Genomic DNA, 18,361 nt, shown 5'->3' with positions numbered 1-18,361 from the left:
CCAGCACTGTTCTTGAGTTAATATTTCCCTTAACATTTTATTATTCGTAATAATCAAGAGTTTCTGTCACATGTAATTTACGTTATTGGAAACAAATTGTCATAAATATATTTTCATATATTATTTTTCGTAATTACTAAACGATGCCTCCTTCATGTCCTATAGAACTGTTCTCATCCTGATACCTAGCTTTCACCACTTCAGCAGATGTCACATGATTGCCCTTCCTAGCATAGCTATAGTAAATGACGACCTGTTGACTCTCTGTCCCCTTAGTTAACGCAATGTAAAACAATCACTGCTTTTCTTTCTTGCTGTATAGTTGATTCTATCCTTTAAAAACACATGACTGTGGTTTTGTTTACCTCAGTAACATATACGCTTTATTTCCAGGAGTAAAGAAGATTTTTAAAGATTGCATTAAGTTTGGTGCTTTTGGTTCCAACTTCTCAGGCCCCAGTGGGACAGGGACCATGAAATTCATAAAATTTGTTCCCCTTTGCCCATAAATACTTTTGTAAAATTTATTTGAAATTGGTTGAGCGGTTGCAGAGAAGCTGAAAATATTCAAATGTTAACACACAACGCACGACGACGGACGAAAACGGATAGCAATAGGTTACCTGAGTTTCAGGTGACATAAAAAGATTATGTTAGGTACAATTTTTGTTCCCCTTGATCCATAGATGCTTTGTGCCAAAATTAGTTAAAATTTGCTTAGCGGTTGCAGAGAAGAAGCTTTAAGTGTTCAAATGTTAACACATGACGGACGACGAGGGACGAAAACGGATAGCAATAGGTCACCTGAGTTTTACTCAGGTGACCTATAAAGCCAAGAGTTTGCCAGCTTTACTCTTAAGGATAAATAACACAAACAAACTTTTTTCAGAAATCAGCATTATTTCTCATAGATTTACATTTAAATTGACAACCTGAATAATGTTAACCAAGTGGAGTGGGAGAATTTTATAAGATTTTGTCTTGAAGTTAAAAAAATGTGCAAAATTTTGTATGGAATTATATAGGAGGCAAAATAAAATCTCAAATCTAAGCACCAAGGAAAACCTACGATTTCTTTATCTTTCAGGGATTTATTATTTATGTCATTACATATCAAAATCAGTCAAAAAATATATATCAACCCGCGCATCCATTTTTTGTTTGTGGTAAGTACCCTTAAAGTAATACACGCCGTATGGATGCCGATTTGTATGTGAAACAAAATGATTAAATGATTTGAAACACATAAAGTGTAATGAAAAAATAATATTTCCACAAAATTTAACTATAAAACTCGTTGTAATAACAGAACAATAAAGCAATATCTGCAATCAAGAATTCAGTCTTTTCATGAATATTGATAAAGGAAGTGCGTAAACAGTAGGTCTAAATATAGACACGTATGTCCACGGGAAATTATAGACAACGAGGCACGTTGCATTTTGACAACGATTATTAATAAAAGGTTAATATGCGTCATAACAGAGTATAGATGGTTGATACTGATTACATTTAAAGATAAGTTATATTAATAGTAACACGCCATCCATGTCAAAAGTGAGTTGTATCTCAAAGGGCTTACCTCGTTTTCTTGACGCCGTGTTTGTTTATCAATCTAAAAGTAGCGACGGCGTCACGTGGTGGATTTACTTAAAAATAGACATTATTCTCCTTGCAGGATCATAAATAATTATAATTTGTTAACTTTATAACGAATTTTATTTAAATGGTGTAATTGACAGCATTTTTACAGCATTTTCGTAACTTTTATTGGTAAACAAAATATATAAATTTCCAGCCGTATTTTAAAATGGCGCACGTTATAGCGTATATTACTTTAATTTGGAATAACCAATTTTAAAGATAGAGTAAGCTACTTTTAAGTAGGAAAATCCAATTTAGAAAAAATATATATTATACGTGGCGCTATTTTAAAACGCTTCTCTGATAAAGAAAACACTGTTCCTAAGTTAAAAATCGAGGAATTTTCCGAGAATTACTTTGGGACAACTCGCGTGAGAAGTAGCACATTGACCTAGTTTATAACACTATATAATCAGAGGTCTACAGTCTACAGACTGGGTATGCAAACATTCTCATGGAACTTTGCAAAAAAAGTAAACGATATCCTTAATTGTTTTTAAAACTTAATCATAAAAATAAGAAGGAGAACTTGAAACAAGTTTTATCTAATGAAAATATATAATGGCGATAGTGTGCGTCAATGAAAAGTAAACTTATATGACATTAAACAAAATAATTTAAAATTGTACCGGTGATTGCCTTTGATAATTTTAGCTGTTTGATACGTTTATCTCTCACATTAATCCTTATCTTACACATACAAATGAAAACTGAACGATGGAAAGGGGGTATAAATTCTTACGACTGATCATCACCCCATAGTTTGAGATTTTCAAAATGAAGCACGGTGTTGGCTTACTTCTTTTTCTTTTTATCGTACATGTACAATGTCTTTCAATTCTCACAGACAGCAGTGGCCAGAATATCACTCAGCTGGACACAAATGACATCGACTCGAAAAATGTGGACGTATTTCGGCAACTCCTGAACCAAGAAACCATCATACGAATAGCACTGGTGAAAAATGTTCACTCGCTGATGAAGGACATGGTCGACCTGAAACAAAATATGGAGACACTGGAAACTTCACAGCAAAAAACAGAAGTAGAGATCACAGCATTAAAACAGGAAGTGAACGAACTGAAACGTGAAAACGAGAGACTTAAGCTTGTAAACAGACAATGTGAAGAAACATTCAATATCGTGAAGGAAAATTTTACAAAGCTCGATGAAGATTTCCAAAGGGGTTTGGAACAGATTGAGGAGAAAAGAATAGACTTTGAGAAGAATACGAGCACGATACTTGGCGACTTGAAAGTTGAAGTTCGTTATTTGTCAGTCACTTTGCTGGATTTGAATAAACACACCCTAGAGGAAATTGATAGAAGTATTCCAGAAATGGTCCAGGAAAAGTACGACATATTATCATTGACATTGAATTCTTCACTGACAAATTTACAAAGCGATTTACTAGCTACAAACTCCAGACTTACTAGGTCAATATCAAATCTGGAAAACGATCAGATTACGATTAAATCATCGATTGTTGGTAGGTATACTTTACTCTTATTAGCACGCATAGTAGTACTTTCTTGATAATTAATTTTTTCTACGATGTCTTGCAGAAAAATCAAAATGCCCTTCAGTGTGTAGTTTTAACGTTATATACAAACTATCAAAACTAATTGTAAAGAGCGATATATGGTAAGTGTCTCGATTGGCCCCTTAAAATGAATATCTTAATTTTACTTCATATATAGCTTTAATTTGTACAGCTATATATGCGACCTTTATTGGTCATTTTCATTTTGATCAAAATGCCGTTATTTTAGAAATATGACATAATAAAAATCACGTTTTCCCGCCATTTTAGCATATTTTGTATAAAACTGCTTATTTTCAAACAGTTTTTCTTCCAGAAAATATAGAGCGCAGCCTAGAACAAGTTTTATATTTTTACCAAAGATGTATCTATCCAATACAGAAAAATTATGTATGTTCTACACTGCGCTCTATGTTTCCCAGAATAAAAAACATGAAGAAAAAGGCATATTTTTGGGTTTTTTTGTTAGATAGCAAAAATAGCATTATTTCTCATGTCATTTACAGCTAGTGAGTGCATATAAATGTGAAAAATATATTGGAAGTATTTCTATTATAATCTCTTCATCAAAATAAATATCAATTAAACATCTCTGAATGTCATTCTAAAATGTTGATTTTTAGGGGGCCAAAATTGGCTCTTATCATGTATACTCCTTTATTTCAGGGTTAAAAATCAACAAAGTTCTTTTTTACATAAATGAAGATTATATTATTCGGGATTTGTTTCATGTTTATCCGTCCTGAATTAGATAAATGCTTTTCTAATGATTTTTTTTAAATAAATAGAAAAATGGATTACTTTCAAATTAGTACATGATAATTGATATGTGTGTTTATTGATGGGAGACTTTGATGCAAGATCTGGCCACCTACCTGATTATTTTATATAGTTTCTTTTTTGTCATAAGAACATATACTAGTATGTGATGATTTTACTCAAGATGGAATTGAAGCAAAAAACATTTTTCATTTTGGAGATTTATTCAAAACGTTTAAAATGAAATGTTCAAAACTCGAAAATCAATAATTTTTGTTGTAAACTGACTAGATTTTTATATTTAAGAAAAAATATTTATTTTGCCCGTTGCCCGTTCACAGAAAGAAATATTTTTTATTGCGTTTAATCGCAATATTTATTGCGTTTAAACGCAAAAGATTGCATCTAAACGCAAAACATTGCGATTAATTGCAATAATTATTGCGTTTAAACGCAAAGTAATTTGCTTTTATTCGCAAAAAATTGTGTTTAAACGCAATCATTTGCGATTAAACGCAATAATTTTTTGCACTTATACGCAGTACTCTTTGTATTTTAAGACAGAAGTCCTTTCTTCTAAGGATTCATTTTGCATTTAAACACAATGGTTATAGTCTTGTAGTTTGAAATTAGACAGCGATTAGCAGAAGATTATAAAAAATACTACGGTCCGATTCTTTAAAGAAGAACAGTTTGGTTCTGTGTCTTTTTTCAAAATGTTGCAGCTATTGAGAATCGAAGTTAAACAGTGGCAACCTAACAACCAGAGTTTCTTACACCTGTTAGATTTTAATTTTGATTTCATATAATAATATTATAATTCCATCTCCTAAGTTCTCGTGCTTTCTTCATGTGATCAAAGGAAAGGTACATATAGATGATATGGACATGTACATTTATATAAGTCTTAATATTCCATCTGTTATTTCATTAACCCCTTTATACAATGTTTAAACTTTGTGAAAGCAACGTGGGATGATGTTTTTTATATCATTTTTCTTCTTCTGTATTTTATTTCAAAAATCATTTTAAATTGCTTGCATAGTTTCGAGGTTAAAAAGTAAAAAAAAAAAAAAAAAAAAAAACAAGAGAAATTGTAATTTGTGTTTGTAGGGGAATATTAAAAGGCTTATCTATACATGCTAAACTATGCTCCGTTCTTAGGTTGTCTTTGTTTCCACAGACAGACACCTCTTTCTCCTCTTTAAAAACACACCAATGATTTTTAAAACCGTTTAGAAAACAATGTTTGTTCTGAAGAATCTTATTCTATAAAGCTAAGCAATGTACAATTCTTTTAATATTTTTCTTTCTTTGAACTGGCCTCGATGGGTTTCCGTAGTTTTGTTCAACTTAGCTGGAGAAAATGTTTAAGAAGTTGAACAAGATATATTTTTTTAGGTTTATGCATAAAATTATCAAGCAAGCCACTCGATTGATCACATCATGAAACCAAAAAACTAGACAATTATTGCTTAAATGAATTATTGACAATTTTGACATCCCTATGATATACTGTACCTTCTTTTTAAAATTATTTGTTACATCTCTTTGTTTTATCTGAGTTCCTTTTGGACTTTTGTAAAGACACTGACTTTTACAGTTGACGGCTTACTTTTACACCAGGAAAATCTACGGGAACTCTTTTGTGAAAAAAATATTGATCTCAGCATTCAACAAAATGATAATAATGGGCTATTTCAAAGATTCTATTACGTTGTCTTGGAAGGATACTGCAACGATCCTACCCTAAACACCTTCTATACCAGTCTTGACTAACTCTGCCGAGTTTTCCTACCGAAATGTTTCTTTTTCTTTATTTCATTTCTTAAGTTATTGAAAATAAAAGGATATATTAATTCGCTTGAATAATGCATCTAAATAATTTTTTTCTACCATCAAATATATTTTTGGGTTTGATAAATTATTTCAAAGCATCGAATACAATAACTTTCACCTCAATGGATGTTTTCTTATTTTTTTCAATTCCGTACCTCCGTACATGTCGAAGGTTTAAATGTCCAAGTAAGCCGTCATCTGTAAAAGTCAGTGTCTTCGCAAAAGTCCTTTTGTGTGAAAATCATTGCCAATTTAAGTTTTGTAAAGCAATGTCCGTGATATATATGTATATAAAAATTAAAGTATATTAGTATTTTAAAAAGGTTTGATTTTATTTTTAATTTAAGAACAGCTAACCTCATCACTTATTTCGTTTCGATACATGTTTCTGAATTTCATTGTGAGTAATTTTTGGGGAGGTTCACGATCGACTCGTTCTTTTTATCTCGCATTGATGATTTCTTCTTGTATGTTTTTCAATTGCAGATGATTTTAACAAAACCATAGCCGGTCTACAAAATGATGTTAAACAATCACAGTATGACCAACTGAAATTATCTTCTACTGTCTCATCCCTTGAGGTGTTCCGAATGAATGTTACCAGCAATCGTTGTGGTATGTGAAATACTTTCTTTGTAAATATGGGGAAAACATTAAGTTTTGCAACGTTGCGGGCACAGTTAAAAGCCCATGGGGCACAACTAAAGTGAGTTACAGTACCCGCATCGTTATTCTTTACAAATCTATCGTGTCCTATCGTGCATGTATCCTATCGTATCGTGCGTGTATCCTATCGTATCGTGCTTTCCGTTTATCGTGTTTTGCGTTTTCTATCGTGTTTTCCGTTTATCGTGTTTTGCGTTTATCGTGTAGATCGTTTATCAGGTTCTATCGTGAATCGTGTTTTGCGTTTATCGTGTATATTCGGAAACCCTCGCTTTTTATCTTTACTACAGAAAGAAACTACCGAGGTATTCCAAGTTTCTTTTTCGTTTTGTTAACTAATTAAAATAAGATTATTTTAAGCGTGGAAGGAAAAGAATAAATATATAAATAATGTTATTAATAAATTGAATAATTAATTATAAATTAATTTAAAAAAATAATCAAATCATATTAAAGCAGAGAATCAAAATTAATTTTTGAAAATGAAATAATCGATTCCCTGCTTTTTAGGTCACCTGAGTAAACTCAGGTGACCTATTGCCATCTGTTTTCGTCCGTCGTCGTGCGTTGTGCGTTAACATTTGAACATTTTCAGCTTCTTCTCTGCAACCACTGAACCAATTTCAACCAAATTTGGCCTAAAGCATCTATGGGTGAAGGGGAACAAAAATTGTGAATTTCATTATCCCTGCCCCCCTGGGGCCTGAGGGGTGGGGCCAAAACCACTAAAATTAGTGCGATCTTTGAAAATCTTCTTCTTTACTCCTGGACATCAAGCAGTCAAACTGTTTGCATGATTGTAATCAGCATTGAGTCCTCTACCAAAATTGTGAAATTCATGGCCCTGGGGTCAAGGGTTCTAGTGCTAGGGCGGGGCTAAATAAGTATATAGTGAAAATGCATTATTTCTTTGAAAATCTTCTTCTCTGCTCCTGGGTATTAAATAAACCAACTAAGTGCATAGTTATAATGAGCAAGAGTGCCTCTACCAAAATTGTGAATTTTATGGCCCCAGTGTCAGGGGTTCTGGTGTTAGGGTGGGGCTCTATAGATTATATAGTGAAAATACATGAATTCTTTGAAAATCTTCTCTACTCCTAGGTATTAAATAAATAAACTAAGTGCATAGTTATGATGAGAAAGGGTGCCTCTACCAAAATTGTGAATTTTATGGCCCCAGGGTCAGGAGTTCTGGTGTTAGGGCGGGGCTTTTTAGATTATATAGAGAAAATACATGAATTCTTTGAATATCTTCTTCTCTGCTCCTAGGTATCAAATGAATAAACTAAGTGCATAGTTATGATGAGCAAGAGTGCCTCTACCAAAATTTTGAATTTTATGGCCCCAGGGTCAGGGGTTCTGGTGTTAGGGTGGGGCTCTATAGATTATATAGTGAAAATACATGAATTCTTTGAAAATCTTCTTCTCTGCTCCTAGGTATTAAATAAACTAACTAAGTGCATAGTTATGATGAACAAGAGTGCCTCTACCAAAATTGTGAATTTTATGGCCCCAGGATCAGGGGTTCTGGTGTTAGGGCGGGGCTTTATTGATTATATAGTGAAAATATATGAATTCTTTAAAAATCTTCTTTTCTGCTCCTAGGTATTAAATGAATAAACTAGGTGTATAGTTATGATGAGCAAGAGCGCCTCTATCAATTTTGTGAATTTTATGGCCCCAGGGTCAGGGGTTCTGGTGTTAGGGTGGGGCTCTATTGATTATATAGTGAAAACACATGGATTCTTTGATTTTTTTTTCTCTGCTCCTAGGTATTAAATAAACTAACTAAGTATATACTATAGTATTGATGAACAAGAATGCCTCTTCCAAAATTGTGAATTTTATGGCCCCAGGGTCGGGTTTCTGTTGTTAAGGCGGGGCTCTATTGATATTATAGTGAAAATACATGAATTCTTTGAAAATTTTCCTTTCTGCTCCTAGGTATTAAGCAGGTGAACATACCTATATAGTTATGATGAGCAAGGGTCCTAATCTTCCAGAATTGTGAATTTTAAGGCCCCTGGGTCAGGAGTATCATAGACGGGGGGAGGGGGGGGGGCTACTTATATACTAAAAACGAATGAATTGTTTGAAATCTGCTCCTTGGTATTAATCAAATATTTTTGAAAAGCAAGGATGCAATTGTGCAATGTTTGGATCTAGGCCTAAGGGTCAGGGGTTCATGTGTGAAAGGGGCACTACTGATTAGTTGACATGCATTTTTTGCTCCCCTACCCTGCCTTTGGGTATTCAGTAACCAAACTAAGCAACTGCTAAGTGTATTGTTATAATGATCAATGGTGCCTCTTTCAAAAATTGTGAATGCCATAGCATCTGGCTTAAAACATGAATCAAATTCAGTCACTGGAAAGTTGTTGCATAATGCTCAGGTGACCTATAAGGCCCATGGGCCTCTTGTTTTGTTTTTTTTTTAGTTCATCGAATTGTATGATTTTCTGTCAAAATTAAATATTAATAAGATTTTCTTGAATTAGTCAGAGTCACTAGAGGATGATTTTCGGTAAGTCACGGTGTATACGTAACCCCCCCCCCCCAAAAATTAAAATAATAATTAGCAAGGGATCTATATGTATCTTTTTTAAATGCAATATTCATTTTCTCCCAAACAATTTTCTGGTACTATTAGGAATGTGTTTTCACCTCTGATCCGCATGTATGCACGATTATTTAAAATCTTGAGTAAAAAAATAATAATAACGAAGCATTTAAGACATTGATCCAGATAACTTTTACACTGATTTTGTCCGTATAGATATTATTTTTATCACTATCTTAGTAGTTAAATTCCTTTATATGTCTAAATCTTAAAAAAAATCTAAATTATAAAATGTAATGCATGAAAACGCTCTACCCGATTTATCACACCATGGCAGTTACAATAAAATAGAAGTTTTTCATTAATTTTATCTGGCATTAGATAATCTAATAATAATAAACAGGAAAAAACATGATGACTTTTAACAGCTTACCTTTTTGGCGTGGAAATATACTGAAAATATAATGCACCTGAGTGTCAAATCGAAGATTGATTGATTGATTGTATACTTTCAACGTCCCTCTCCAATATATTTCACTGATATGGAGACGTCACCATTGCCGGTGAAGGGCTGCAAATTTAGGCCTATGCTCGGCACTTACGGCCTTTGAGCAGGGAGGGATCTTTATCGTGCCACACCTGCTGTGACACGGGGCCTCGTATCGTGTATCCTGTAAAGAATAACGATGCGGGTACTGTACATTCATCCTCATTAGATTTTCAAAAAAAAAAAAAAATTCCCTTCTTGTTCCCAAGAAAAATGCGCAATAGTAGTGATGAAACCATGAATCTACGTCAGATTTTACTGTAGCGCCTCCCCATAGGACCTCACTAGATGACGAGAGGCAAATCTATGAAATTACTATTTAGAGTAATGGGCAAACAGTTGACCAATACTGTCCAATCACAGTCACCTAGCATCGATTTTGAAAGAGGGGGTGGGGGCCGTCAGAGAATTTTTTTTTTACTCACCTAAAAAGTGTGTGGTGAAAAAGTTGACAAGCAAAAAAAAAAAAAAAACGGCCAGTTGCCAAAGTCGAAAATCCTATTTCGGGGGTTGGGGTGGGGGGTGGGGGTTGGGGTTAAGGGACTAGATGGACAAGAACTGACCAATCACTTGACGCAATTCATTATCATGGTTGTCATAGTTATTTACTGAAGGAATACATAGGGAATGTGGCCCTGACCAACCCCCAAGGGTCATGATTGGAACAAACTTAAATCTACACTACTTGAGAGTATTTCTTTAAAAATATGACTAAGCATGGCTTTGTTGTTTTTAGAAAAGGTTTTTGAAGATATTTCATATATACTGTAAATGTATTGTATTTAGCTTGTACGATATCTGGAGGAAACTGATTTTTGAAAAAATTAGCGAAGATTTTATTTAGCGCATTTACTTTTACTTGTGTTCCGATTTATATACCCGGGTATACATGTGCTAGACATTAAATAGCGTTGTATACTTGATTTAGCGGAGGTTTCTTTCCGCCAAAGACGCTAAAAAGAAAGCACAGCTAAGTTTAATATGTTTAAAGCATTCCCATGTAAAGCTTTGACCCCTTTTATGATCTATCTTCACCCCCAGGGTTATGATATAAACAAATCTAAACCTAAAGTATGGAATGAAGTTTTTACATAAGTTTCATCTTTGCTTGCTCAGTGGCGTACGAAGATTATTTTAAGAACCACATTTTTCACAAATTCTTAATCATCTTCCCTTGAAAGAAGGCGTGGCATTTCAAACTTAAATCCCCTTTGTCGTCCAAGGATGCTTTTGTGGCAAGTTTGGTTGAAATTTATGAGGCGCCGTTTTGGTATTTACTACCAAAGAGGGATATCACCTATTCGAATCATAGGCACTCCCCATCTTAATTGTTAAAAAAAAATATCTCTACTATACTATAAACAATTTTGTTTATAGTATAGTAGAGATATTTTTTTTAACAGTTAAGATGGGGAGTGCCTATGATTCGAATAGGTGATATCACCTATATATTCATTTCCAATAGGTGATATCACTTTTTGCCAATGGATTCAAAAGACAGCAGATAAAATATAAGCTACAGGTACTCGGTGATTTATAGATATAGTGTTGTGTTTTTGTATATAGGCCTAGTATGTACTATTCAGATATTTGAAGAATTGAATCATAACAGACGTGGTTGCAAGTAGATAATATTCAAAATACCGGGGGGAGGGGGGTCTGCTTCACTTTCATATCCATGTCGTACATGTCATAAAATCAATGTTTTTGTAGACTTGTCAAAAAGAGTGGCCTTCACCGCTGGAGTGACGTCTACCAGCAGTTCCTGGAACAGCGGAACATTGGTGTTCACACAAGTCATCAATAACGTGGGAGGAGGTTATAACCCCAACACCGGAATCTTCACCGCACCAGTGGACGGAGATTACGTGTTCTACGTCAGTATCCAAAGTTATAATCACAATCATGATATATATGTAGATATTGTACTTAACGGATCTAAAAAGGTTCGAGCGATGGCAGAAGTGTATACTTCTGATGATGCTTACGAAACTGGTACAAACCTGGTGACTTTGCCATTGGATCAGGGAGACACAGTATGGGTCAATCATTATTCTGGATCAGGTTATTATACCTACAGTGACGCTCCTGTCACCACCTTCTCTGGATTCTTGTTGTAAACAACTCGATGCAATATTTGAATGCACAAAACTCATATTTTATTGTATAAATATCGTATCTTAGAACTTGAATAAAAGAATTATGCATAGCAATTTGAATTTCATTGATATCTACAACTCCTTTTTTTGCAATGTCATTGTTATGTACAGTCAAAAGAGTTGTAGCAGGAATTGACATGCAAAGATGGACCAGTTCCTGAACCAATTTAGTGTCCAGGGAAGATGTGGTCGATTAGAATACAAGGTTCCCATCATTCAAAACATCCAAGGTAACAGGAAAGCAGTATACACCACGTTTTCTTAGTCCCTGTACAATCGAAAACGTAACATTATGTTACCTGTTGTGCGCCATTCTTTGCCCGTCTGGTCAGAAAAGCTCACTTGAGCCTTCGGCTCAGGTGCATGAGCTGAAAAGTAAGATTTTTTATCTAATAAACAACTGCTTCTTAAATATCAAACTGAATTTAACAATTTTCAAATCACAGAATTTATCATCACAAATATATATTGTTAAAAACCACTGATACTATTTTCAATTACTCTAAAGCTGATATTTAAAGGATGCTAGTTAAGTACTTCTTCATGAGAAAGAAGAAAACACTTGGATTTTTATTCATGCTATGACCATCCAAAATATTTTTCTATTTATGCGCATGTTATCTACATGCGCCCTGGTTTTTTTTTTTTTTACTCTACTGATCAAAAAGACAAACAAGAGCAGGAGACCTAGCTACAACCGATTATTCTGGTTGCATTTTCTTTAGTTTGCAATTTTTTTGCATTATTTATGAAACTTAATCCTTTGATGTTCTGAAGGACGTCATTTTCATGACAAACAAGCCTAAGTTCTATTTTTGACTTTTTGTGTGGACTTTTTGACTTTTGACTAGAGTAAAAACATAAGACAGTTGTTCTTTAGTTTGATATTTTATTTCAGTGATCAACCTTTGTGAACCAAGGAAAATTGAAAATGAGATAAATGACATTTTAGATCATGTAAAAATTACTGAAAGCAACCTAGCTAGTTTATACAACATAATTCTATAAAACCATATTCCTTCATAGCTATTTCCTACAAATAGCTTTAAAATGAACATGAATAACAAAGAATTTGATATGTAACAAATAAATAATGATTTAGACTCCCATAGAGAGAAAAGAGATAAAAATACTAGTAAATAAATATAATTAATAAATTATATTCTTCAAAATAAAAGAAAGACTTATCAAATGTACATGTACTTGTAAGATATTATGGACGGAGTTGCACAATACAGTCAATCTGAGCTATGTAAATTCACTCAGGATGGATACATTGAGATCTCAAAAATACTGTACATATGTATATTTTGCAAACATTTGTTAAGAACATTTGTAAATGTAATTTTTTAAATTATTATAATAATACTCATTTTTGTTTGTCATTTTTAATAGAACAACAAATACTTTTCAACCATTTCAATTCACATCAAAATTAAATTTGTTGATTTAATTCTTGAATGAATGTTATTTTATTATTACCAAGGATTTCTAGAGTAAGATTTAACATAAACAAGATTGAAAAAGTATATAAAAAGTTTTGTTTTTTTTAAATAATAGGCATATTTTGAGAGTGGGATGGGGGTGGGGGTGTTAAATCATGCTTCTTTTTTAATCATTAAAAGAGAAATTGTAAATACAATGTATATAATATAGAAAATACCCTGTTTAATATATTATAAAAATGTTTTAAATAAACACACTCTTTATATCATTAGAGATGAGACACATTTCCTTAATGGCACAGTTAAAAGTGTATATATAAACCATCCATCATTGTATTATCAATATTATTTTCTATTCAAAAAAATTAACTCCGATCAAATAACCATAAACTTAAATTTAGAAATGTTTGCAATAAATTTTTAAGTCATATTATTTAATGAAAACTATCAAATCCTTGATATTAAAATACATAACTTTCATTGAAAGATGAAAAAATTCTATTTGAAAATTTGATTTTAGTGTCTCAGTACAAAAATTTATAGACTATGTTATAATTTCAACAATTAATGAAATGGGAAAAAAACAAACTAAGGCTAGTCACATGACAGATCACATGACTTTTTTGTAAATATCACATGACAACACACACCCGACTGTCTCTGTCAGGATTAGAGCTGTTTCTTCCCTTCACTTTGGCTAGCTCACTCTGAAAAAAATCAATTAAACTGTCCATCATAAAATGATTGAAAGATGACAAAAATACTTGGTTCTATAATTTTGATGTTCTCTGTCAGAGGATTTCAAACTTACATACTTTTTTTTATAAACTTGAAATGAACAACAGTCTTAATCCTTATAATAAATATGTATAGATAGTCCTTCCTTTAACAGTTTACAGAGTGATTATGGTTACCTGTAAAGAAGTGAGTAACTTATGATTGTCCTGTAACTTAGAACAATGGGACTGTAGTTCTTGTTTTAACATTTGTATCTGAGCCTCCAAATTCCTTTCTCTCTCCTAAAACAATATACATGTATACATAGATGAGAAAAAAATAACATAATTCATAGATATTTACTTAATAGAGGTGTTGTACTGATAGACGGAACCAGTCAGCTTCATTTCAAAGTAAAAGGCAAAATTTTTACATTTCCCAACAAAACAAACTTAATTCTTTGTACTCTTAAAACAGGAAGAACAATACACCAAGACTGATGTGCAAATAATTTTTGCTGTTTCGTGTACCTGAGCTTTCCTCTCTCTGGTATATTACCTATACCTTACCTGAGCTTTCCTCTCACTGGTATTTTACCTATAACGTACCTGTGCTTTCCTCTCTCTGGTATTTTACCTATAACAGACCTGTTTACCCATAACGCTGTTTCTCAGTATTTTTTATTAGATTTTTCCGTGAGATTTGATATTTGCCAGTAAGATTTCACTTTCCATCAATTTTACATATATTAAAAGAGAAAAACTGCTTTACTGATTACAAAAACATGGTTTAACAACAAGGTCTTTGTCATTTAATAATACCACAGCGTTTTGGGAACCTAACATCGCTGTGTTTGAAATCTTTAGCGATAAAAAGGGGAACATACTAAAGACCTGATATTTTGACCTGATGAAAATATTTCGTATAAATTATCAATTTAAGCATTACAATTCATATTTCTGGAGCAAATATATCATTCATAGTAGCTAAAAATTATATACTAAAATACACTTTTAGTGGATAATAAGTAGACGTTTTGCTTTCTGTTAAGGTATATCCACAAAACTTGATGACCTGATATTTTGAATGACCTGATATTTTTACTTTATAGACCTGATATTTTAAAATGAAATGGAATTGCTGCAAATATTCTAATTTTATAAAGTTTAACATTGAAATCTGCTTTATTTTCCTAAAAATATACTACAAGAATGAATCAGGTCATTCAAACTCATCACATCATTTTAAAATAACAGGTCATTAAAAAATATCAGGTCATTAGTAGGAAATCATCAGGTCATTTCAAATCTAAGACAGATCATAACGAAAACTAACTGTTAAATTCCAAACTTATGTTTTTTCGATTTCCGTATTTTCATAATGGCAAAACGTGAGACGTATTTTAGACTAAAAATCCGTACAAAATACGGCGAAATCGTAAGAGTAAACAGGTCTGCTATAATGTACCTGCGCTTTCCTCTCTCTGGTATTTTACCTATAACATACCTGAGCTTTCCTCTCTCTGGTATTTTACCTATAACGTACCTGAGCTTTCCTCTCTCTGGTATTTTATCTATATATACCTGTGCTTTCCTCTCTCTGGTATTTTACCTATAACATACCTGAGCTTTCCTCTCTCTGGTATTTTACATATAACTTATCTGAGCTTTCCTCTCTCTGGTATTTTACCTATAATGTACCTGTGCTTTCCTCTCTCTGGTATTTTACCTATAACATACCTGTGCTTTCCTCTCTCTAGTATTTTACCTATAACATACCTGAGCTTTCCTCTCTCTGGTATTTTACATATAACTTACCTGAGCTTTCCTCTCTCTGGTATTTTACATATAACTTACCTGAGCTTCCTCTCTGTGGTATTTTACCTATAATGTACCTGAGTTTTCCTTTCTGTGGAATTTTACCTATAACGTACCTGTGCTTTCCTCTCTCTGGTATTTTACCTATAACGTACCTGAGCTTTCCTCTCTCTGGTTTCTCCATTTCTCTGGTATTTTATCTATAACGTACCTGAGCTTTCCTCTCTCTGGTATTTTATCTATAACATACCTGAGCTTTCCTCTCTGGTATTTTACCTATAACGTACCTGAGCTTTCCTCTCCAGCTCCCGTTTCTCCATCTCTCTCTGGTATTTGTGTTCTTCCTCCATTATCCTCAATCTCTCCTCTGCTTTCTTCTTTTCTTCACGGGTGATCTCTAACTCATTCTGTCGTCAAAATAATATGTACTATAAATTACTTGAAAAATCTACATCTTACATCATTCAATTTATGCACTATCACATTAGCACAACAACCTAACTAGGGGACAAGACCACATTTATCAGTAGAAAATGGGAAATGACTAGCCTACATACTCAGATATGACCATGGAGAGCATCTCTTCTCTAAAATAAAACTTTGACCTCTCACATAAATAACTTCCATTTGTTCTTCCCAATGTCTTGTATACTTCAAAATAAAACAAAACAACTGTACCTGAAGTGCCTCTTGTTTTCTTTTTACTGTGACGTCTGAGACAAAACCTCGAGCGGCCAATTTTTCTTTCCAGGACAAATCATTTCTGAAGCATAATACAACAAAATCTATAAGTAAACAGTTTTTCAAAAAAGCTTTTTTAACTAACAACACAGACAGGAAAATAAGACACATTTAGCAGAGCCAATTTTTATAAAAATGTATTTAGGTCAAGGTTGCTAAATTTGACTCACCCTCTTGTCCTTGGTTGACCTTTGCCCCGGGGCAGGGGTCTCTGTGGCCCTGGTGGTAGTCTGTTCTGTGGGGGTTTCTTGGCAGTTGTTTGTGGGCTCTTCCTGATCCCAGGGGTGTCACTAACCCTTCTACTCCTGGCCAAGCATATAATCAAGTTTACAGAATATGAATTTCTTGATGTCAATATGTAAGGAATGATAGAGTTAATGTAATCAGTATACCTGGTTTACTCCACTTTTAAAGTAATTTCTTTTTGGTTTAATTAGAATTCTTACCCGTTGTCAGTTGAGCAGTCAATCTCGCTCTCTGTACTGTTGGTAGATATTGACCGACGAGAGAAATCCTGGACCTTCACCAGTTTAGACTGAAGTAGAATTTCAAAAACTGTTTGATAACAATCTGTTATCTTTGTAAAATATTTTAATGAAAAAGATGGCATTTCTTTACTTTTCAAAGCACAGGGGAATGATAAATCTGATTAAGACACAATTATTTACTGTATTAGAGGCATTTGGTGTTTTGGTCTGCTCTTTCTTCTTGTCTCTTGGACTTATTTCTATAATTCCTGGATCTAAATAAGAAAAAAAGAGATTAAAGAAAAAGTAAACATTGCCATTTAATAAAATTATACCTTTGCGAAATACACAACCCAAAATACCAAAATCACTATTCTGATAAGTTTTTAAAAACTTTGACAAATTATGCAAATGTTACACCGAATGCTTCAATGTATATGTACTTACTTGGAGCTAAGTCTTTGTTGATCTGTATATTGGACATAGAGCTGTCAACAACTCTTCTATGTAAGGCATCATCTGATTGGTCACTTGTGTCGTCTGCTTCATTTCCATCATCCTTGGATTCATGTTCACTGAATCTAAATTCATTTCTTATCCAAGATGGAACCTAAAAAAAACGGTTTTTAATATATTTTTGTCTGATTGATCACTATGGACAAGCACATCATGGTTATAAAAAAGACACAAACTGATGAAGCATGTTCTTATCTCTATGAAGGTAAAGAAGATTATAATTCAGTCACCAAGTTCTTTTGTAAGAAATTTGCGTCACTTGTCTTTCAATAATTTTCCTCTATTAAATTATATGCTTCTTTCATAGAGAATAATACTACATGTACATACTGTGCCCTGAGTGTCGATTTCTGAGGCTTCTGATGAGTATTCATCCCCTCCCTCCCGACTAGAGGCAGTGTATAGGGCCTGGGTCTCCGCTGGAACATTGAGTGTGTTACCACTAAATCTCTTCCTAAAACACAGAATTAAAGTTAAGACTAGAGGCAGTGTACAGGGCCTGGGTCTCCAACTGAACATTGAGCGTGTTACCACTAAATCTCTTCCTAAAACACAGAAGTAAAGTTAAGACTAGAGGCAGTGTACAGGGCCTGGGTCTCCGCTGGAACATTGAGTGTGTTACCACTAAATCTCTTCCTAAAACACAGAAGTAAATTTAAAACTAGAGGCAGTGTATAGGGCCTGGGTCTCTGTAACACAGAATAAAAGTTAAGACTCGAGGCAGTGTCAGGGGATGACAAATCCCATTGCCCGACGCCCGGGGCTAGTTAATTTTAGGGGTGGGCAAGTGAAATTTTATCAACCACTTGCCCGTGGGCAAGTCACTTATCAAAAATAGAATTTATTTGTAGGCCATAAATTTAAAGCTCGGCATAGGGGCTTGTATTTGTCTTTCTCATTTTAAGCTCTACTGGTCAGAGACCAGAAGAGCTTATGCGATA

The 18,361-nt window shown here is 33.5% G+C and overlaps 2 protein-coding genes across 4 annotated transcripts in view; one reads left to right on the top strand and one right to left on the bottom strand.

Annotated features, from left to right (window-relative positions):
- The first annotated feature begins 2,404 nt into the window (after positions 1–2,404).
- On the top strand, positions 2,405–11,771 carry LOC134263132 (multimerin-2-like). Its single transcript, XM_062745442.1, has 3 exons — positions 2,405–3,133; positions 6,272–6,400; positions 11,272–11,771. The coding sequence occupies exons 1-3, from the start codon at positions 2,422–2,424 to the stop codon at positions 11,676–11,678; spliced, it is 1,248 nt and encodes a 415-aa protein (XP_062601426.1). The 5' UTR covers positions 2,405–2,421; the 3' UTR covers positions 11,679–11,771.
- A 1,952-nt stretch (positions 11,772–13,723) lies between these two features.
- Positions 13,724–18,361, bottom strand: part of LOC134263131 (uncharacterized) — a 28,134-nt gene continuing 23,496 nt past the window's right edge. For all 3 annotated transcript variants that reach the window (XM_062745439.1, XM_062745441.1, XM_062745440.1), the window contains exons 25-33: positions 17,751–17,874; positions 17,352–17,514; positions 17,106–17,179; positions 16,884–16,972; positions 16,608–16,742; positions 16,375–16,459; positions 15,984–16,103; positions 14,077–14,181; positions 13,724–13,869 (exon numbers count right to left, since the gene is read on the bottom strand). In XM_062745439.1, coding sequence (XP_062601423.1) covers positions 13,795–13,869; positions 14,077–14,181; positions 15,984–16,103; positions 16,375–16,459; positions 16,608–16,742; positions 16,884–16,972; positions 17,106–17,179; positions 17,352–17,514; positions 17,751–17,874 — 970 coding nt within the window. In that variant the 3' untranslated portion in view covers positions 13,724–13,794. The remainder of the gene's footprint in view (positions 13,870–14,076; positions 14,182–15,983; positions 16,104–16,374; positions 16,460–16,607; positions 16,743–16,883; positions 16,973–17,105; positions 17,180–17,351; positions 17,515–17,750; positions 17,875–18,361) is intronic.

This window comes from Saccostrea cucullata, unplaced genomic scaffold, assembly GCF_032062105.1.
Source record: "Saccostrea cucullata isolate Sc308-1 unplaced genomic scaffold, CSIRO_AGI_Scuc_v1 ctg1012, whole genome shotgun sequence".
In the NCBI taxonomy this organism is placed as follows: Eukaryota; Metazoa; Mollusca; class Bivalvia; order Ostreida; family Ostreidae; genus Saccostrea; species Saccostrea cuccullata.
This window is presented reverse-complemented; position numbering and strand designations above follow the sequence as displayed.

Excerpts from the sequence above, each read along its gene's own strand:
- LOC134263132 (XM_062745442.1), top strand. The coding sequence starts at position 2,422 with ATGAAGCACGGTGTTGGCTTACTTCTTTTTCTTTTTATCGTACATGTA. Across the intron at positions 3,134-6,271 it reads GATTAAATCATCGATTGTTG|ATGATTTTAACAAAACCATA; the intron begins GTAGGTATACTT and ends TTTCAATTGCAG. Across the intron at positions 6,401-11,271 it reads TGTTACCAGCAATCGTTGTG|ACTTGTCAAAAAGAGTGGCC; the intron begins GTATGTGAAATA and ends ATGTTTTTGTAG.